The sequence below is a fragment of the Salvia hispanica genome, chromosome 5 (assembly GCF_023119035.1).
Source record: "Salvia hispanica cultivar TCC Black 2014 chromosome 5, UniMelb_Shisp_WGS_1.0, whole genome shotgun sequence".
NCBI lineage: Eukaryota > Viridiplantae > Streptophyta > Magnoliopsida > Lamiales > Lamiaceae > Salvia > Salvia hispanica.
Window position 1 is genome coordinate 34,809,139 of NC_062969.1, and position 22,358 is coordinate 34,831,496.

Genomic DNA, 22,358 nt, shown 5'->3' on the forward strand with positions numbered 1-22,358 from the left:
CGCCATTTGAAAGGTTACAATGCTGGATTGTGCGTGTTTACAGTGTGTTCAAAAGGAAATAACAGGTTCCCTAGGTCCAGCAAATCCACTAGATCACGCGGTCTAGGAACTCGTTGGTCGCAGGAAATCCCGGTCGTCGGACACACAGAGCACTTCTTTCAAAAACCCTCAACCACTTTACTAAACCTAGTATAGGGAAGTAGGGATCGATCCCACAGAGAAGGATGCGTAATACTCATATTCAAGGATTTGGGTGTGTTTTTGGTGTTGGCTGCTGCCACGCATTTTTGGGTTGAGGAAAACAAATTAAACTTGACTTGGGAATCTTTAAAACTCCTAAGCTAACAGCTAGACCTAGGTGAAATTATAAGAGAACGTTGCAAAGGAAATAAACTGCTCAACACTTGATCTAAGAAAACTGCTCTACTTACCTAGACCTAGGAAACAAACTGACTGTGGGGACCATGACTGAAAAACCAGAGTACGTACGAAAAGCTGGCAGAATAGCTAACTCTAGTACTAACTAACAACGACATCATCTTCTACAACCAAATTGCGTAAAACTAATAAGAAAATTAACATGAACAAAATCAAAACAGAGCAAACTAATTTTAAGTCAAATCAAAGCATAATCAACGAAGAACTGAACAGATCTGCAGACGCTAGACGAAGCAAAACAGAAAACAAAAAGAAAACTCAAATCCATCTAACAACTTTCTTTTCTCACTTCGAATCCAACCTCAGACGCTAAATCCACTCCGGATCCAAGCGTCCAACACGAACTCCAACCAACAGAAACACTTCATCACTTCAGATTTGAACAACAACCTCCAAACAGTCAATAAACCACAAATCTATCACCAATTTCCCATATCAAACACCACAATATCAAAATAAAACAGAGATTGACATAATACTTGTAAAAATAAACTTCCAGCAGAGAGATCTACGTAAATCAACTTGAAATTCAACTACTAAACGCAAATAAACCAAAGCGAAAAGGTAATAAGTATCATCAACAACCAAGTCGACTCCCAAAAGTGAAGTTCGACGGCAAAACGAGCAAACAACTGAAATTAAGAGAAATTGTATCTTCGTCCACACTCGGACGGTGTTGCAACGACCCCAGATCTCCCATTCCCAAGTGTGTGTAATGTGTGTGAGCTAAGAAGAGAGTGAAAAAAAGTGATATGATGTGCGTTGCATGCTCTTCTATATATAGGCGTTGGAGTGGGGCCCAGCGAGGTATAGATAAGACTTTGTTGCCCTCAGCTATTGACTCCTCTGTCACGCCTTCTTTTCATTTAAATCCTGCTCACTTCGTTTCTTTCCTTCGCTAGATCATCTCCTTCAGCATTTCCTCGATCTAGCGATTTTTCTTTACACACCTGGCTTAGGAAACGTGTTAGACCCAGCAATTATAACATTTTTCACATATAACCGATGCATGAAATTAGCCTTATCAATGATCAAATGCGGGTGTGTGGGTCCTAAGAAAAGTGTTGTGACTCTTCGTCAATCTCTCCTCAAACAGACATCTCGTGTTGCCCTCGATGAGATTAAGCTGAAGTTTGTGGATACCTCATCCAAGTTTGGACATGGATGTTTCCAGACCACTGAGGAGAAGCTAAAGTATTATGGTCGGGTCAAGGCATAAATTATTTACTGAAAAGTAATTACATTATTTGGCATCTAATGGTCGGCTCATTTTTGCACTAGTCTTGGACAGCTTAGTTTTTTCTCAACTTGTTTTTCGTGATAATTTGTGAGAGTTACATTGTTGTATTGAGTTGTAATCTTCTGATTGATTTTTCATTCTTTCCAATTGTTTTTTTAACCCAATTGGCTCGTAGATTTTTCAACTTTGCATGCTGTGGCACATGACATAAAGAAATAAGGCAGCAGGAATGAGTCAAGTTGGGCTGGAAGCAAATGTCATTGAATCATATCAACTTTACATAAGAATACAAAATTTTCAAATATCAAATTATTACAAAATAGTCAAAAGCCCTTGCTGTTGTGTTTGTGGGTGGAGGAAGGGGTTATGAATAGGGTTGAGAGTCCATGGTAGGGTTGCAGATTCACTGGAGAAGCTAATGGCTTGTATGTGCAGTTGACATGACTTGTATGTGCAGTTGATACGATATGGCTTGTACCTGTAGTTGACATGGCTTGTACGTGTAGTTGACATAGCTTATAATTGTTGTTGACATGGCTTGTACGTGTAGTTGACATGGCTTGAAAGTGCAGTCGACATGACTTATAATTGTTGACATGGCTTGTACGTATAGTTGATATGACTTGTACGTGTAGCTGACATATTATATACCATAGTTGACATGACTTGTATGTGGAGTTGATATGTACTGCAGTTGACATGACTTATATGTGCAGTTGACATGATATGGCTTGTACGTGTAGTTGACATGGCTTGTATATGTAGTTGACATGACTTATAATTGTTGTTGACATGGCTTGTACGTGTAGTTGACATGAGTTGTACATATGGTTGACATAGTTTGAAAGTGTAGTTGATATGACTTGTATTAAAATAACACTTATAATTCACATTTTAATACGGAGAATATCAAATGTCAACAACTCGTATTAAAATGTCAACAACTAAAAAATAAACTTATAATTTACATATCAATACCGAGAATATTAAATGTCAACAACTCGTATTAAAATATCAACAACTAAAAAATAACACTTATAATCCACATTTTAATACCGAGAATATCAAATGTCAACAACTCGTATTAAAATGTCAACAACTAAAAAATAACACTTATAAATAGCCAGAATATCAAATATCAACCGCTTGTATTAAAATGTCAACAACTAAAAAATAACAGTTATAAATAGCCAGAATATCAAATGTCAACAGCTCGTATTAAAATGTCAACAACTAAAAACTAACACTTAGAATTTCATATCAATAGCCAGAATATCAAATGTCAATAACTTTATTAAAATGTCAACAACTAACAAATAACACTTATAACATATCAATAGCCAGAATATCAAATGTCAACAGCTCGTATTAAAATATCAACAACTAAAAAATAACACTTATAATTACATATCAATAGCCAGAATATCAAATGTCAACAACTCTATTAAAATGTCAACAACTAACAAATAGCACTTATAATTCACATATCAATAGTCAGAATATTAAATGTTAACAACTAAAAAATAACACTTATAATTCACATATCAATAGCCAGAATATCAAATATCAACATCTCGTATTAAAATGTCAACAAATAAAAAATAACACTTATAATTCACATATCAATAGGCAGAATATCAAATGTCAACAACTCTTATTAAAATGTCAACAACTAAAATAAAACTTATAATTCATATATCACTAGCCAGAATATCAAATGTCAATAATTTATAGCAAAATGTCAACAGCTTTCACCGACGACGACTTCTATTGGCGTGCAATCAAGAAACTGCAATTAGAGTTGAAAGACTAAACAAAACTGAACAATGTTTGTATAAAATAAACCTTGTTTGGCTACCAACAATGGTCAGTAAAGCACCACTAATTCACAAACAGAATCATCATCTACTCTACCCATACCCTCAGAATCTGTAGCTTGTTCGAAAACGCAATCGCCACCCAATCTGGCTGCGAAGACGACCACTGCAGCTGCTCAATCTCTGCCTCGGCAGTGTACGCCACAATCGGGACCAATCCGTCCTCCACCGGCTGCCCCATCGACAAGAGGTCCCAAATCAAAGCCTGTGAATCATCTCCCACCGTGCAAATGTGGCAGGAGCTATGCGGCGCCCACGCAATCGCATTCACACCGACCTGATGCCGCTGCAGCTCCACCACCAGCAGCGTTGGGAAGATTCGAATTGAACCGAATATGAAGTGTACTCCTATTTCTCCTACGAATTGAACCTTCCCCCATAGGCAAACGCAACAAGATTTCTCGAAATCTGAACAACTGCATAAAAAATTCAATTCAGCCAAACAAAAATTAATAAACAAAAAAGAAATTTGCAGAAAGATCAAAGCAACAACAACTGGTATATCCAAACGAATAAAGAAGCCTCAGATCTAGGAAATTTATGCAGAAACAAAACCTCTCTTTACTGTAGAAGTATTCAATTGAAAACATAGGATACCTTGAACACTCAAAATCAGTGAGACAAGTCTGAAATTGAGAACAGTTGTTGCTGATGAAATTGAGATATAGTTAGAAGGATTAAGTTGCTTCTAATCATGAAGATCATCAACACCACATTATCATCATGGTAATTGATTGAATTAAACAATTAATTAAACTCCTAATTCATCGATTTGAGATTCAATTTACCACAAGAGTTATTCCTCGCTAGATCGGGGATGACAACAGCACGATCGAGTGGGCGATGGTGGAGCTCCTCCGCCACCCGGTGGCGAAGGACGAGCTCCGCCGCGTCGTCGGATAAGGCAACGGATTCGAGGAAGCGCGGATCGACGATTTGTCGTACTTGCAGGCGGTGGTGAAGGAGACGTTGCGGCGGAGAAGGAGCCAGCCTCGGTTTCATCGTCGGAAGAATCGGTCAGGCCAGAGCAGGTGAAGAAGCGGCCGATTGCGTACAGATAGGCGGAGAAGAAGCGAAGATTAGATCTTCATGAATTGACGAAAAGGAGAAACTGAGAGATGAAGACGACTGGTGAACGAGAGCAGTGTTTGACGGCGATCAGCAGCAGCGATATGGCGGCGGTAATCGCCATTGTCGTCGGCGAAATTGGAGGGATGAAGATGGAGGGCGATTGGTGGTAGCGATTTGGAAAAAAATGAATTTTGAGAAGAGGAGAGATGGATGTGAATTACCATTATGCCCTTTCATATTAAATTAATCTAAAAATATTTATTGTGTGGCAAAATCTGGACACTCATTTAATAAAAATGAGTGGCTGATATTGCATCTCATTTCTCAATTAGCCTAAATATATATATATATAGGGTCTTGTTAGGTTGAGATTTATCAACCTAATTGAGAATTGAGATGCAATATCAGCCACTCATCCAGAATATTTGTGAAATGTCAATAGCATGTAGTTTATGTCAACAGATGGGCATAATTGTAATTTTATTAATGTTTTTTATTATTTTTAAAAAATTTTATAATTTTTTAAAAAAAAAAATTTAATTTTTTTTTTTTGTATTTTTTATAATTTTTATTTTTAACTTTATTCAATAGTTGACATTATATTGTGTAGTTAACATGAATTGTATATGTAGTTGACATGGATTGTACACAACTACACATAGTTGACATTATGTGTGTAGTTGACATGAATTGTGTGTGTGGTTGACATGGATTATACACATAGTTGACATTATATGTGTGTAGTTGACATGAATTGTATATGTAGTTGAAAAATAAAAATTAAAAAATTAAAAAATAAAATTTAAAAAATTTAAAAAAAATTACAAAAATTAAAATTAAAAATTAAAAAAAATATTTATGGAATGAAATTTACCATGATATTACCATTCTGCCCTTTCATAATTAATTAATCTAAAAATATTTTCCATGTGGTAAAATCTGGACCACTCATTTAATAAAAATGAGTGGCTGATATTGCATCTCATTTCTCAATTAGCATAAAAAAATTGAGATCCCAATTGATCACAATCCTATATATATATATATATATATAGAGAGAGAGAGAGAGTCCCATTATCCACAAACCCACTCTTAAAGACCGAACCACCGAACCATACCAAATTAGGGTTTTTAGATCTAGTTTTTTATGGATGAGATTCACAAATTTATAAATTATTTTCTCTTTCATCACCAGTCTATTTTTATTCATCCGAAGGTAAATAAGTCATACTAACACGTTACGAATATTTAACTTCATTCCATAATATATTACTTCATTCCGGTAGGTTTTTACTTCATTCTAATAGGATTATTACTTCATTCTAGTACGTAAATGCAGTTTCGCCGTCGCGTGCCGTTCTTTCTCTCTACAATATCTATCACCACCGCTACGACGCTGATATGGTGTAATAAACACATGGAATAATATAATAAATTATATGAATGAAGTATGTGTAGAAGCATTTGAAGTCCTACTGGAATGAAGTAAAAACCTTATCCAATGAAGTAATAACGTTTCTGAATGAAGTAATAAATTCACTTGAATAAATTGCATTTTTTAATGTGAATAAAGTAAAAACTCATGTCAATGAATTCGAACGAAACATATGTTGAATCATTTCAAAACCTACTTGAAGCAAGTTAAAACATATTGTAGTTTCAATGTATTACGTACAGAATGAAGTAATAAACCTATACAATGAAGTAAATTTGGCTTGTAATGAAGAGCGAAAAAAATTTACACAGCAACATATCTCATCAAAAAACTAGATCTTATGACCCAGATATGTTCTCTAGTTCGGTCTTTAAGAAGGGTTCGACATTGATTACAACTCTATATATATATATATATATATATGTATGTATGTATGTATTATTTATATTAGGTGATACCAAAAAAATTACACATTTTTATGTTAATGAATCAAATAATATAACTAAACAAAACTTGAAATTGTATTTACTCAAATGTGTTGGAGAGTAAAATCAAATTGAAGGTACGTACAAGTCGCTTATTTGTAGCTTAAGAGAAATAACTTGAATACAAAGATAGACTTTAATAAATGAAAAACTTTAATCATAAACCTCTAGATAAGCTCTATCTGAAGAATGTTTAGGTTGGATTGTAGTTCAATCGGTAAGAGCACCGTATCAAGGCGGCAGCTGCGGATTGAGTCCTGCCAATTCCGACGGGTTCAATAAATACATTAATTCATTACTTCAACTAGTACCAATTGATAGTATACACATGTATATACGCGTATAATTTATAGTTTAGTTGTTTATACCTTTTTTTTTGTGAATTAATTAGAGCATCAGTCACTATAAATCGTGAGCGGATCTCCTGCTCCAACAATGGTGCATCATTCCCATCCACACTCACAACAAAATAAAATAATCCCATCATCACTTACATGTTTATAAGATTATTTTATTAATGACATTAGCTCATAAAATACTGAGGACGTGTTCGCTTAACCAGATGAGGAAATGCTTGGATTTGTATGTTGGGGCAGATTTAGGCTAGTAGGGCCCACAGATTTGGTTATACTACCTCCGTCCCAAGATATTAAACCCTTATTCCTTTTTGAGGTGTCCCAATATATTTGAGTCATTTCTATTTATGGTAAAAATTTACTTTACTACCTCACTCCACTTATACCACTAAACAACATCTCCTAAATTCCTGTGTCCAAAAGAAAAGGCTCTAATATCTTGGAACAAAGGGAGTACTATATTATGCATTCGGTTCCAAAATTAGAAACTGACCATCTCTTGATGCAAAAAAGACGAGAAGAACCTTCAAATATTTTTATAATTCAAATGAAAACAACACGAGTCGATTAATTACTCTGAATTAGATGGAACTCGTTGATTTTTCAGCTGCTCAGGTTCGAAAATGATGGTTTTCGATGGTGGAATCGTTAAACTTGATGATAGGTCGACAATGGGGTGTAGGTGGCGGAGTTTAATTGCAGATGCCGTCATCTCCTCCACGTTGCCCCTGCTCACCGTCGTCCAGTGGCTCAGGTCTGCCCCCCTTTTCTATTTGGTCTCTCTCTTACATCTACTGCATCAGCGCTCGCCACGGCGCCGTCACGGTCGTCAGTCTCCTACTCATCTCCTCTCCCTCTTCTATTCGGTCTCTCTCTTTCATCTCCTGCACCGCGCTCGCCGACACTGGTTCAGTCCCTCACTCTTCCATCTCGATCTCCGCTATTCCCGTCCAATTCTTGGAATCATAAGCTCTAATCTATGGAATTCAATTATTTAAATATTTTCGCAACAGAATTGCTTCTCCAATGACAAGAAATTAAATAGATAGAGAATGGAAAGATGAAAGTTAAAACTGTTTTTACTATGTGAACCAGCAATGATTCTATTTCAACAAAATTTTGACCTCGGCATCAAAAAGGGAAAACAAACAACAATATAACAGAGATCAATCCTATCAAAAACATGACGAAGCATTCTCCAAAACTCCAACAAAATCTTGGTAGATCAAACAGAACTCATCTCATAAACTTCACCTTCTAGCAGCAATCATCAGCATCGGTGAAATTATCCCCTGTATTTCAAGCAAAGACTGCTGTATTCTGATCTCCTCCTCAACATCTCTCTTCAGATTCCTAATATAATTTCTTAGTTGATCTGAAGATCTTATATCCTCCGCCCTCAACTCGACAACCTTATTCGCCAACCTCGTCAGCAGCCCTGCGTATCGTGGCATGGTGGAGTACTTCTGCAGAAACGCCAACAGCAACCCGAGCTCCTCCATGTCCAAATTGGATACACATTTCACCAACTTCCTACGCGCCACCAACTCCTCCATCACAGCCACGACACTCTCCGGATTTCTCTTATTCAAAGCAGCTACCAGCGCCTCCCTGTGCCTAAACTTCTTCAACAGCTTATCAAACTCAGCCATCTTCACCTTCTTCGGCCTGTTGATCAAGTAATCCCCTTCCGAGGGCTTCAAGTTCTGCCCTCGTTGGAAGTACCTAAAATACGAAGGCCTTAGAACCTTCCTGCCCGGCTCATCATCCACAATTTTCCACTGCAAATTAGCAACTCCCACCTCCTCACTCTCCACCTTCGCCTTCCTTCTACCGATATACAAGTTCCCTTTGGATGTCCCTATAACACGAGTCGAGCAATCAGGCGAAAATCCAACTGAGAGAAGTGGCTCAGGGAACCTCATGGAGTGAGTGATCTTCAATTTGGCATAATCAAACACCTTCATATATCCATCCAATGCAACACTCAATATCCTATTCCCCTCGGCTTCTTCCTCTCCACTCCCTCGCGCGACATTCCCCATACAGAGGGCGGTAACGGTCTTGATATGGCTCTCCATCGAATACAGCAGCTTCCCACCACCAATCACATCCCATATCTTCACGAAATTCCCACCGGCCGTGGCAATTAGGCCACCGGAGGGGAGGTAAATCACACTCTCCACCGGCTTCTCGTGATTCAATTCCAACACAGAGCCCGAATTCGAGACTCGCACATCCCAAACCCTAACCCTATGATCGTACGATCCGGAAACGAACATTTCATCACTAATCGGGGAAGCATCGCCGCAGCGCACATAATCCTTGTGCCCTAGCAGATTAAACACGCATTTCTCCGTTGTGACATCCCAATACTTAATTACCGAATCGTCTCCGCCGGAAAAGAGGTGGAGCTTATCTGCGGCGCGAGGGTAATTTACTAACCGGACGGCGGCGGTGTGGCCTTTCAGACGGCGGAGGTGGCTGCGGGACTTTGCATCGAACACGTGGACGGTGCCGGTCAAGTCTCCGGCGGCGAGGAGTTTTCCGTCGCAGCGGAAGGAGACGGCGGCGGCGGTGTCGGAGAAGGAGGAGATTGGGGGTTTAGGGTCCAGAGTTTTGCCGGAGAAGATGGAGACGCTGGCGGAATGCGTGGCGACGAAATCGTGAGGGGCTGTGGGCGAAAAGGCGATGGAATTTATTGGGAAAGTGAAGGATTTAGATGGTGTGGTTTCGATGTCTTTAGGAATTTTGAAGGATCGCCAGTATTTGGCCTCCGGGGTGGGAGTGAGTTTGCTGGAGGTGGGGCGGAGCTTCGGCTTAACAGGGAAGGATTCCGCCATTGTTGAACGGCGGGTAATTAGGGTTTAGGAAATTGGAGAAGGATTGCTGCTCAAACAGGAAATAGGGTTTATGACCTCATATATATATATATACCTTGGTCACTGTTTGAGGTGCTCCATTTTTTGGGAATTATAAAGTTATGTTAAACTATATATTAAATTAAGAGTTAAGGCAAAATTGCTCCTTAACATATGGTTGTTTTACCAATTTGGTCCCGAACATTATCTTTTTGATTACTTGGTCCCTCACAAATTAACTCTGACCCGAATCGGTCTCAACTTGACGGAACCGTCAATAATAGACCGGTAACCCCTCCGGCGCCTCAACCCGCCGCAACCCATGCCTCCTCAAAACCCTCATGTAATTACCGTCTATTATTGAGAGCTTGTTCTACACCAGCACGACTCCGTCGGCGGCGGAGTATGCTTGTGCTCGCTATCGAGACGATTTGGTGCGGCTTGCATTTGAGATCCTGATCCAGATACGGATCCACATCGGAGAACACCGACATGTACTTCGGCGACCCGGATTCCTCAATTTTGCTATTCGGGTCGAGCAGGAGCCACGACGCTGCCTCGGCCTCCTCCTCGGAGCTGGCAGCGGCGGCGTCGGCGTCGTAGAAGCGGGAGACGGGGAGGCGATCGTGGCGGCGCAGAGGGCGGCGGCGTCGGCCTTGCAGGTGAAGGAGGCAGGGGCCTGCTCGCAGACCTCGCAGATCCAGATGCGGCCGTGGCGCGAAGCCAGCTCGTTTGTCGCGTGGACGTCGGCGTCGCACGCGCGGCAGAGGAAGGCGGAGTCGGCGCGGCAGAAGACGGCGGCGGAAGCCGACTTTCACGAGTCGCAGAGCTTCGCCGTTATCATTACCGTCTATTATTGACGGTTCCGTCAAGTTGGAATTGATTCGGGTCAGAGTTAATTTGTGAGGGACCAAATAATAAAAAAGATAATGTTCGGGATCAAATTGGTAAAACTACCATATGTTAGAGACCATTTTGGTCTTAACTCTTAAATTAAATTAAAAATAAGAGAATGTGCCTCAATTTTTAGGCACATAAATTAAAAAGTTATATTAAATTGATTAAATTAAATTATATTAAAAATAAGAGAACTTAAAGTAGGAAACGAAATATGGTAGGAGTGATTTGTTGTCTTATTTTTTACTAAAAAGAAAATAACGTTCCATATAAATAGTCCAAAGCTATTTATAGAAATATTTTTTCTTCTCTTTTAGTACTTTATTATTTATGGTCCCACGGGTTTGACCCCACTCTCCGTCGTCTTCGTTGAACCGATGATGGAGGCATTGTTTAGCAGTTGACGAAGAAATTTTCTTCGGTTTTTTCAGTATTGAATTTGTAGGGTTTGGGGTTGTTTTGGTAGTATTGTAGTTGCAAATCTGGAGATTAGTCGTGGTAAGGAGTCGATAAGGTGTAGTGGTGTAAGATGCGACGGCGATTCAGAGCAGAAGACGCGGTTTTCCAGCGGAGGAGATGACCGTAAAGCTAGGGTTTTCAACAATAGGCGCCGACATCAAATAATTAGAAAATGGCTTATATACGTTGTATAAAGTAGTGTTTTGTTCCTTAAGTGTGTTAATTAAAATTAATCTATAGTCTAATTAAATCAATTAATTTCCCACTAATCTATTGTATAAGTTTGGACTTATACGAATTGGGGCTGCATTTTTTAATGTATGGGCCTAATTTATAAATCGGTTTGGGCTTATATATTTTTTCTATTTGGGTATGTTTTTTTAACGTGTTGGGCCATCTAATTGTGTATTACTCTTTATAATTATTATATAATAATTTTGTTTAATATTTATATATAAAAATCAAAACTATTTTTGTATTATATTTTTTTTAAGTTTTTATTTATTAGTTTATAGGTTAATTATAAAGTTTGTTGTATTTATTTTGTTCATAATTTCATGTAATTAGTAATATCATGTACAATGTTATTAGTAATATCATGTACAATGTTATTAAAATCATGTTTCAAATTTTTCTTTAATAAGTATGAAATTCTTTTTAATGTGTTGGGGCATTTAATTGTGTATTATGTATATTTAATAAGTACGAAAATTTTTTAATGTGTTGGGCCATCTAATTGTGCATATGGTATATTTAATAAGTTTTAAAAATTTTGTTAATTATATTTAAATAGTTTATGTATTAAAATTATGAATTAATTTTTCGTTATCTTTATTCTATTAATATTTTTTTATTGTATGTCTTAATAGAAACAAATTATGAATTAATTTTTCTTTTACTTTTTTTTTCATCCACTTTTCTTTACAATATCAAACAATTTCTTAAAGTCCGTATTGATAAAAAAAATAAAACATTTAATGCGGACTAGAGATAATATGTTATGTCAAACTCTCTTTAGATTATGGGTAAATAGGTAATTTCACAAACCATAGCATCAGTGCTTATGACAGTACTCTCACTCCTCCCAACATCAGAAAATGAATTTCCCTTTCAATTTTTCAAATAAAACAATTGTAGACACACACCAAAATCAGGTAAGAGCAAATAAAAATTATCTAGAAAAGAATAGGGGTGAGAAATAAATTCTAAGAAGAAAATATCGGGATATCCAAAGCAAAACAAACCCTTTAAGCTTTTTTCTCTCTACTACATGCAGAATCGAGTCTCACCACTTCTTACTATAACCCCTTTGGCTTCTCTCTCTCTTTCTCTACTTGTGTTGCAGGCTAATTCCCGAAGAAGTGGAGCTGATTTTCTACCATCTCGACTATTTCCAAGGCGTAGACTCTGAATTTGAAGCCGCATTTGGAAAAGGGCATTTCGTTTCTCCGTTGGCTCTCCTCCCTCATGTCCTTTCATTACACTATATTTCACGATTCGAGGATCGTTAATAATAGTAGTATTTTCTTTAAGTAGCAGTATTTGATTTATAATTATATAAATCATATGCTAAATGTGAAATGATTAATTTGTTTTTGATTGAATTTATTATGAATTATTTACTTTTCCAAATTATTTTATTTATTTGCTTTAGTATTTAGTATTTCTTAATCATTTGTTTCTATGTCGTATTCAATTTCTATTTTTTTCTTTCGTTATTATGGATTGAATACAAAATTTAAATAGTTTCCGTTCTTGATTTACAATAATTTATACATATTTTCTTTATATTCCTTATTTTTATTTAATTCGTTTTAAATATATTTTCTTATTTTTAAAATTTTTACATATTTTCTTTATATTCCTTATTTTTATCTAATTCGTTTTAAATATATTTTCTTATTTTATAAAAATCCTTTGGCCCGTTCATAGCACGGGTGGTAAAACTAGTTAAATTAAAAATAAGAGAATGTACCTCAATTTTTAGGCACATAAATTAAAAAGTTATATTAAATTGATTATAAATTAAATTATATTAAAAATAAGAGAATTTAAAGTAGGAAAGGAAATATGATAGGAGTGATTTGTTGTCTTATTTTTTACTAAAAAGAAAATAACGTTCCATATAAATAGTCCAGAGCTATTTATAGAAATATTTTTTTCTTTCTATTTTAGTACTTTATTATTTATGGTCCCACCATTTTATTATTGTATTATTTTAACTATTTTTTCTCTTACTTTACTAATTACACATTAAAACTCTTTGTAATTCTCAAATCTCAAATGACTTATTAATATGGGATAGAGGGAGTACGATGTTATCATGAAAATCATACTCTCTTTTGTTCACAAGAGTATGCGCTTTTGGTTGGATACGAGTTTTAATGCATAATTAGTCTAGTAAGAGAGAGGTTATAAAAAAAATTTACGGTATTGTTAGTGGAAAATGAAAAAAGACTTTCCAAAATTAGAAAAGTACAAATTCTTCTGAGACTGACTAAAAATAAAAAACGCATACTCTCGTGGAACGAAGAGGATAAAATTTTGTGTCATAAACCGTAAAAGTAATTGGATAAGCATAAACATACTCCCTTCGTACAGCCGGGCGGCCAATGGAAATTGGGAGCCTGCAGCGGCAGCCCAGCAGCCCATGTCCATGTATCAAAGTAGAAAGATTCTAAAGTTTCTATTTTTAAGGAACGGCCCAAAATGGAAATAGTTGCTATTTTTTTAAAACGGAGGGAGTATTATTTATTGGAAAACATAAAAAGAAAATCATTCTTTTATGATGGCGTTCGGTTGCCATAACTAATAATCATGAGACTATCCATCTAGGATTAAGTTGTGGGATTACTTTAGTTGGAGGGGGGAGGGCTTGGACTAATTATCATGAGACTATCCATTTAGGATTAAGTTGTAGGGTTCAATCTCATGAACAAAACATGATACATATTTAACCATGTGATTTAATCTTGACAACCGAGCACCCCTATAAGTAAATAAACAAATTCAATATGCAACGCATTCAGAGAGATTAAGAAAAAAGGTTCATTCCTCATTGTGTGTCTGCTCTTTCTTTCTCTACACATAATAGATAAATTTGCAAAACCAATGTGAATCTGCTAATTACACTCGATATATTGAACTCAATAGCACATCATCTACGTACACATATATCCACCATTAACTTATCGTATGTATTTCTTTTTTTCCGTACCACACAATGACAAAACAGAAAAAATGTGACAATTTCTTCTCAATCTTTGTATCTCTCTTCTATACACCAATAATCCTATTCTCATCTACTGCATCTGTGTGAAGTACAGCAGTCCTCGGTAGAAATCTTACCACGATAGCAGAGCCAACTGCTCCGTCCCGTACCAGCAACACTGGAGAAGCATCGATGCATGCAAAAATCAACATGTGATGTTATATATAGGCGAGTGAGCCTCGGTCAAGGTCCGGCTGCGGGCGTCCTCTTGTTGGAGTTGGAGGTCTTTGGATGTTAAGCTCCTAAAGAAATCACAAGTCAAGATTATCTTCTACTCCACTAAACAAAAACAGCACCACAACTTGGGTATATCGTGAATGACGTACCTGCATCCACGTCTCCTCTGTCACACGTTCTGGGGAATTTTCTGGGGAGTGGAAAGGTGGTGGAAGTGGATGAATCAATTTCGTGACGATGACCAATTCCCTGCCAATGACCAATATTGCTCCAGCATTGTTCGCCGTTCCTGAAACAAGGTTACGTACATCAGATATGCATGCCTTCAGCTATTCCACCACATGATTTGATGGATTGAGCAATTTTGAGCTCTTTTTATTTCAAATAATCAATTCTATCGATTGTCGAATTTAATCTATCAGCCAAAATAAACGCCTCCTATGTGGAACGATAATATGAGGATGACTTGAATCACTGAATGCATACCACAATAATTGGTAGCAGAGAAAAGGGTGATCAACTGGCCCTGGGCAAATCGTTCGAATCCATCCATCACACACTCATGAGCTCTTATGATAAGCTGCAACTTGTTCCTCTTACAGAAATCTGTGACCCGATCAGGCTGTAGGAAATAAATCGATAAGCAAACAGTGTGACAATGTAAAATTCTGGAGATTCATACAAGCAATTTTCATTTCCATGCATTTGGTAAATAGTGACATGAAATAGAATGTCGTGATGAAATCGTGAAATAAGCTAATCATCATTGATTTAAGATGCGTCATCAGAAGCATACCCCAAATGTCACAAGTCCGGGTCCTCTAGCATTTGGTCTCAAGCCCTCAACGCTATCATTTTCAGTCGGATCCGACCTGATGAGAAATGCGATAAGCACAAGATGGCACTGGATATAAGCTGAATAGGGCTGTGAAGTAAAATATACCATAACAAATCCATTAGCACTACTGAACCAGCATCCATTGTTATGGGCCTCTGCAGATTCTCTATCTGTTCGACTGAATTAATCGACCTCCCTATGCCACCATGCATGCAAATGATCTTTTTCTCAATCAACGCAGCAAGTGGGAGATAATTAAACAACTGGTTGAATCGCGTCCAAGCCCAAATCCCATCACTTTCCCCCTGCAAGAAAGTCAATCAACCTTTATCAAAATCATGTTGACAGGGAATATTTTGTAAACTTGAGATATATACCATTCTTTCAATACATTCAATGCGAAAACCAAAAAGTGCATTGATGTCTGCAGTTTCATGATTTCCTCTTATCAGGTGAACATTCTCTGGGTATTCGATCTAAGGCACATGTAGTCAACAGTTAGGATAGGCCAAAAAGTGAATATGCAATTGACGAAAACATTCAGTTATTAATTCAAAATCTTGCCTTAAGAGCAAGGAGCAAAGTTATAGTTTCCAAGCTGTGCTGTCCGCGATCAACATAATCTCCCAAGAATAAATAGTCTATGTAACTGAAACGCAAAGGATACAAATTAATCAGAGTAAATGAAGAACTTGTCATTTGCAGAGTGGAAGAGGTACAACCTCCACAAGCTCTAACAAGAAACTTACGTTATGTCTCCAGCAGTTGAAGGAAATCCATATTCGTCAAAAAGCCGCATCAGATCACCAAACTGTCCATGAAGGTCACCGAAAACTTTTACAGGAGCTTTCAATTGGAGCACTGTTTGCTCTTGCATGAAAATCTGCTCAGCAGCAAAACAAAGCTCACCGACTTCGTAAGAGTCCAAAAAGAACTTTCTATTAACAGGAGGCTTCCAATTCTGAGGCCTCAACAAAGTTGATATGATCTGCATAAACGATGATCAAATAAGCATTAGATGACATTTTCGCATGTTAACAAACTTTTACTTTTAACATACAGAAGATAACTGAACCCAGTGAAGCTTGCCTTTTTATGCAAGCCTTGAGGTGATCTCTGCCTTTCAAACTTTTTAGTAGGATTTGATAGGTCATTATGTGATGGTAGCATTCGCCTACTTTCATTTTCAAATTGATCCAAGGATAATTGTCGTACCATACCCCCCAAGTTTCCTACAGTTTCTTTTGCAATTACAACCTGCAATATTGGAGAATATAAGCTTTCGTTGTTCCCAGCATCCCTATACAATGTACTGCTGTGCTGAAAAAACAAGAGCAAATCTTACGGCTCTAGGATGAAGGCGGACATCAACTTCGGTGTCACTACCCTCAGAAGTGGTCTCCACAGACTGCGAATTGACATCTGACAACGATGCTTCCTCGGGGATGGCTGAAGCAGCCTGAGCTGATTGCCAGACAGCACTGGCAACCTCAGCTTCAGCGGCAGATGCCTCTGCGAGTTTCTCCAAGGACTGTCTGTCCATTCTATAGAAACCAACAAAAGAGAGAGAGGTTACAGGTTACTAAAAGTAGCTTGTCTGGACAACAGAAAGATTATCATAATGGACAAAATCAGCAGACCCAAAATTTCCAGATGAAGGTGTTTCAAACCCGCAATCTGGGGTTGATCCAGCGGAAAATGGAGCAAAAGTAGTATTGTTTGACCTTGGGCTAGAATTTATTGAGGCTCTGTCAGGGGATAATGGTGGATTGATTTCAGATTGATATTGAGAGTTCTCTGCCACAAGAAAATCATCTAGCAAAGTATCTGCAGTGCAAAAAAAAATATAAGATCTTTAAGCAGTTCAAGTCTTTAAGAAACCCCATCTTTAGATTTAAGGATCATTTGAATTCTGCCATTTGCCTAAAAATTAAATTGGGATGGAGTAAAGTTGTCAGCTCAATGTTCCCACAGATCAGAGCCAATTCCCTTTTCTGGACTCTAGTAGTACTAAACTGAAATCATGTACACTTTTACTTTTATGGGCCGGTATGCAGTAGGAGCAAGAGAGAGTAACTCAAAATATCTAGATGAATTCCTACAATCAGAGCTAATTCCCCTTTCTGAATTCTAGTACTGAATTGAAATTATCTAGATGAAATGCAAAAATAAGTTTTACATGTACACTTTTAGTTTTATGGGCACATATGCAATAAGAGCATGTACGAGCAAGAGAGAGCATCTCAAACTACATCCATAATCACATACACATCCCAAAAGTGTGAGAAACTTATATCAGAAAATTATCTGTAATTTCTTCCTATTGTGATCTTGATAAAATATCATGCTAGATAAGAACAGGTCATGCAGCTAAGTGCAAATCTACCTCCTTTAAAATAACTGTAAGAATATGTTTGCATAAACTATTAAAAAAAGATGATAAGCTCGAGTGGCTTAAAGGCAGACTTCACCTCCTTTCAAACCACCATGAACATATATTCGGAAACCAACAGATGCAGCTGCATGGCGACATCGCCGCATAATCTCCAGAGAAGGATCAAGGTCACTCTGTGCTTTGTTTCCTCGTGATGTGACCAGCCCATTTCTATCAAGCCAAACTCCAGCAGCAGTATCCAATACTTCAAACAGAACAACAATAACATCAAGATACTCTTCACTGGAAATAAACATCAAGACTTGCAACAATTTCCAGTCAACCAACTTAAAACAACATTAATTGGTACCTGAAATTACAGCGTCACCTTCTACTGATCGACCACCTCTGACAACACCTCCACTTACATGCAATCTAGCACCTACAAAGACCTGGTAAAGAGCATTATTCACAAATCATAAAGTAGAGGTAGCAAATAGATAAGGCATGTTATTGACTAGTGATGCAACATCCCTGAGCTTCTCCTATAGAATTGTATGACCTCCAACCTCAAACAATTGAACTAAAAAAAGCAAGATAATCTGGTGCAGAATCTGGAATGCTACAAAGTATATTGGCATCTACAAGTCTTCCACAGTCAACTCATTGCTCTATAATTAAAGGCCAGATGAATAAGATTAGTCAGGAAAAGATAACCCAACCTCATTCAGTATACATTAGCAAAAGAAACCCAAGTCATATAAAATGCTAGTCTACATTCATTTACTACAGTATTAGATAAATCAGCCGGTGTTATAGATTCAAACTCATGGTTTTCAATGAGCACATAAGACAATACCATATAAGAATGCCATCTAACTTTTAAAATAGCAAAGAACAAACAACTAGATCTATGACTTACCGCAGCATGCTGGTACCTGGGCGAAGGCAACACTCCTGGAGCAAGTGTCCATTCCCAGAGCCCATTCCGATGCATAAGCAATCCATAGGCATCTGCCAGTGGCTACACAGGCCACATGCAACTAATACATTAGTAATGTACAGCGGCTACAGCCATAGTAATATTCCTCAATTACAAAACTACCTCAATCATTACAGGGGGAGAATAAGCACATTATTGGTAAAGACTAAAATGCTGATCAAGCAGCTCATCAGTGTGCAAATTAACCGACCATATAAATATCTAAACTTTTATAACTTTTTAATTTTGTTTTTTCAGTTAACTGAGAAAAAGCAGAAACAGTACCAACTCAATAGCTCAAAATATGTCTCTTGCCAAAAGAAGTTCAGAGATATATAAGTATTCCACTCTCTTTCCCAAAAGAAATTCGTGAAGATAATAAATGAAATCATCCACCGGAAAGCTAGCAATTTAAAGCCATTTTTGTAACTGAACTTGGAAACATCTTGTGGTTTAACAAAAGAATCATGACAAATGAATGGCTTATATCATCATGAGAAATAAGCATACCGTGCCAGAAGCATCTCTTCCACCACAAAGCAGAAACATTCCATCTCTCCGAGCACTAGCTGTTGCATACCTATAAACACGGTCAATTGTTCCGGTAAAATGCTTATTTCACTATATAATGACAGGAATAATTTTTGTAAACATGATAATCTAAGAGATTCAATTAAACAACAGAAGATATGAAAAATTGTTCATTAAATACTTAAACACCCCCCCCCCAGTGAACCAATTCATACATAAAGACAGATAAACATCTGTTTCTGGACAAAAGGGTTCATAAAATTGAAAAGCCATCCCTCTCTAAGCAGGCAATTTCATCACACAACCATTGTAATATTACTTACACAATAGCCATGGATACAACTTACAAATCAAGAAAATGTATGATTTCAAAGATATGAAATTAATTTACACTTTGTATCGTGTACTAAATAATAACATTAGCAACACTACTTACATTCTTGCAGAAGGTTTGTCACCATCTGGATCAAGCCTCTGCCACACATATGGTTTCTGTGCAGTATCGAAGGCCCAAGCATCTGAAAGCACTCTTTTACCTGTAAAATAGTAGAAGATCTTGGTCAGTTGGTGCCAGATAAGAAGCACAAGATATTGAAAGTTTGAACCAAAAGTCTGCTGCATTGGAATCTTTAGTTCAGTCATGTGTTGTCCAAATTCTCTCACCCATCTACATATCAATTTGTCAACCAGATTCTCCATTGTATATTCAAAAAGAGAGAGCTAATAACTTCCAGTAACTTCAGACTCATAGGAGGAAAAGTCACTGGCAGAGAAATGGTGGAAAACTCGTGGATTTACCATACAAAAAAAGGCTCAAAGTAATCCAAGCCTGATCAAACAAGTGAATTTGGTATAAGTGATAGAAGTGTGCAACTGGAATTCACAATGCCTACGGCAGCTAAGGCAGAAATTCACTTAATTAACAGAAACCACTAGACAATCTCCCAAAAATTAACAAAATTTTCAATTGAAGCTTGCAAAAACATCCGGTATGTTTTCAGATTATTAGAAAGGCTATTTTCTTCACTGCTATCCATGCAGTAATATCCCTCGTTCTGAAGTGAAAATAACTCCTATCATATCATTCAATCAAATATCATAATGTGTATTTTTTGTATAACAGAAGGCTTGCTAGCACTCACCATCATTGCCACTAACTGTAACAAGATATCGTTGTGCGACCAAGTCCATGACATGTCCGTATCTAGGCCCGGGCCCCTGTCCTTGAACTACAACACTGCCTCCCAGAAAACAGAGTAACAAGTCAAACAAAGCTCATGTACTCAAAAACCAGATTAAGGGAATATGCAACAACATTATCTTTACCGATGCCACTTGTACTTGTCGTTTGTCAAATCAAGCACATAAAGGTCATCTGTCGAATGCCCAGCAGGACCTATCCCACCCTGGCAAAGGACAGACCCTAAGTAAACAAAATCTAAATTTAACAAAGCATAGTTTTTCAACCATGAGAAACTCCAAACTCCAATCACCTGAAACACCACCATGGTGCCAACAGCTGTGGCAGCATGTGCAGCTCTAGGTGATGGTGGCTCTCCTGCTGGTCGAAGCCTGATCAAATCATTAATGTAACAAATAAGCACCAAAATTAGAAACTAAATTCCTTCTTTGGAATTCAACTTCAACAACACACACACACAAAAAGGAAGACAAACCTGGTCCATTTTCTAGTAAGTACACAGTAAGAATGTACAGAATTTGTCACTCCATCCAACCCTAAAAAACACATTAGCTTAGAATTTCAACAACTAATCAGTTCCAAACAAAACAAAAATCAGAAAACAGAAATCAAAAGAGAGAATATTACGAATGCCACCGTTGCCACTGGCAATGGCGGTGGCGCCACCGAACAAAATGAGGCGGGGACCATGGGTTTTCGTCGCCGCCACGGCGGTGAGAGTGTGGCTACAGCGGGGACCCGGCGCGTCCTCATCAGTGTCCCAATAGCTCTCCAAATACCGATATTCCGGCGCAGGATGCAGCCACGGCTTCGATCCCATTCACAAATCAATCAACTCAGCCAAAACGCTGGATAAAAAAAAAATCACGTGTAATTGATCGAAATAGCTCAAGAAATCCACGAAATTGGAGCCCTAGAGCTGATTAAGCAGCAAAATGGACTCTCCTTCGCTGAGAGTGGTTGCCAGATAATTCAAGTTCAATTTTTCGAAAGGCAAAGAACCGTTTTTTATACATGGATTTGGATTGTATTACTGATAAATACTTCAAAACTGTGAAATTAGAAAAAAGGGTTTCATACTTTGATGGATTGATGAATGGAGTTTAAGATAGACAGCTGATAATTGGAAGATTTTTTTGGCAAGAAATGAAGAAAGCCCACTCGCCAGAGTCAACCGTTTTTTGATAGTTTGTCAATTCTTGGAATATTCAAAATTGATAAAAGAAAATGTTGGATATATTTTCAAATACACACGCTATTATTAATTGGGCACAAAATATAAAAAATTTCATTAATTATAATTAATTTAAAACAGATTAGGAAAAAATTTAAATTTGCAAGATAAATATTGCAGATTTGGAAAAAGAATTACACTTTTCTTGAGAATATTACAAATCATCATAAATCCTCTAAATTATTCGTTCAAATTAAATGTTGATCAAAACTAAGCTCTTATGTATTCTGACAAATTATTCAAACCAATAAATTGAAAACCAAATTATTCCCAGAAATTATTGAACATGTAAAGAACGAATAACAACAAATTGCTATTCGAATTACTATTGGGAAACAAGAACGAAATTAACTGTGAATCATCTTTTATAATTTCGTAATGATTTCTTAAATGTATTAAATAATTTTGAAAAAATTAAGGGATTTGCTGTAAAAATACAAATACAGAATGATATTTATCACCTTAATTCAAACGAAAAATAATCAAAAGATTATACCCAAAACAAATTTATTCAATCATTTTATCAAACTTGTTATGTTCATATATTTCAGGTAGGAGTGAGAAAAAAAATCCAAAAGATGAATATTTGAACGAATCAAATTGAACTTTAGGCAATGTTTGGTTGTCAAGC

The 22,358-nt window shown here is 37.1% G+C and overlaps 2 protein-coding genes across 5 annotated transcripts; both read right to left on the reverse strand.

The window, feature by feature from the left end:
* Nucleotides 1–7,375: 7,375 nt before the first annotated feature.
* LOC125190177 (protein SLOW WALKER 1-like) lies at nucleotides 7,376–9,788 on the reverse strand. 3 transcript variants are annotated; one of them, XM_048087391.1, is made up of 2 exons: nucleotides 8,157–9,788; nucleotides 7,376–7,874 (listed from the first exon to the last, which is right to left on the reverse strand). In XM_048087391.1, exons 1-2 carry the CDS (start codon nucleotides 9,743–9,745, stop codon nucleotides 7,820–7,822), a joined length of 1,644 nt encoding a protein of 547 aa, XP_047943348.1. In that variant the 5' UTR covers nucleotides 9,746–9,788; the 3' UTR covers nucleotides 7,376–7,819. The 3 variants fall into 3 exon arrangements, with proteins under 3 accessions (XP_047943348.1, XP_047943349.1, XP_047943350.1); XM_048087392.1 differs by having other exon boundaries at nucleotides 7,376–7,879; XM_048087393.1 differs by lacking the exon at nucleotides 7,376–7,874 and having other exon boundaries at nucleotides 7,964–9,788.
* A 4,363-nt stretch (nucleotides 9,789–14,151) lies between these two features.
* Nucleotides 14,152–21,623, reverse strand: LOC125189233 (serine/threonine-protein phosphatase BSL1-like). 2 transcript variants are annotated; one of them, XM_048086529.1, is made up of 21 exons: nucleotides 21,121–21,623; nucleotides 20,969–21,029; nucleotides 20,786–20,864; nucleotides 20,619–20,698; nucleotides 20,435–20,529; nucleotides 19,729–19,828; nucleotides 19,272–19,341; nucleotides 18,702–18,803; nucleotides 18,150–18,231; nucleotides 17,877–18,044; nucleotides 17,046–17,232; nucleotides 16,751–16,949; nucleotides 16,495–16,662; nucleotides 16,155–16,393; nucleotides 15,970–16,054; nucleotides 15,783–15,881; nucleotides 15,511–15,710; nucleotides 15,364–15,439; nucleotides 15,054–15,189; nucleotides 14,717–14,856; nucleotides 14,152–14,632 (listed from the first exon to the last, which is right to left on the reverse strand). In XM_048086529.1, the coding sequence occupies exons 1-21, from the start codon at nucleotides 21,311–21,313 to the stop codon at nucleotides 14,549–14,551; spliced, it is 2,643 nt and encodes an 880-aa protein (XP_047942486.1). In that variant the 5' UTR covers nucleotides 21,314–21,623; the 3' UTR covers nucleotides 14,152–14,548. The 2 variants fall into 2 exon arrangements, with proteins under 2 accessions (XP_047942486.1, XP_047942487.1); XM_048086530.1 differs by having other exon boundaries at nucleotides 17,130–17,232; nucleotides 21,121–21,622.
* Nucleotides 21,624–22,358: the final 735 nt, after the last annotated feature.

Excerpts from the sequence above, each read along its gene's own strand:
- LOC125190177 (XM_048087391.1), bottom strand. The coding sequence starts at position 9,745 with ATGGCGGAATCCTTCCCTGTTAAGCCGAAGCTCCGCCCCACCTCCAGC. Across the intron at positions 7,875-8,156 it reads CTGATGATTGCTGCTAGAAG|AGCTTATGATTCCAAGAATT; the intron begins GTGAAGTTTATG and ends TCCATAGATTAG.
- LOC125189233 (XM_048086529.1), bottom strand. The coding sequence starts at position 21,313 with ATGGGATCGAAGCCGTGGCTGCATCCTGCGCCGGAATATCGGTATTTG. Across the intron at positions 20,865-20,968 it reads CTTACTAGAAAATGGACCAG|GCTTCGACCAGCAGGAGAGC; the intron begins GTTTGTCTTCCT and ends TGATTTGATCAG. Across the intron at positions 16,394-16,494 it reads CTCAAGGCTTGCATAAAAAG|ATCATATCAACTTTGTTGAG; the intron begins GCAAGCTTCACT and ends TCGTTTATGCAG.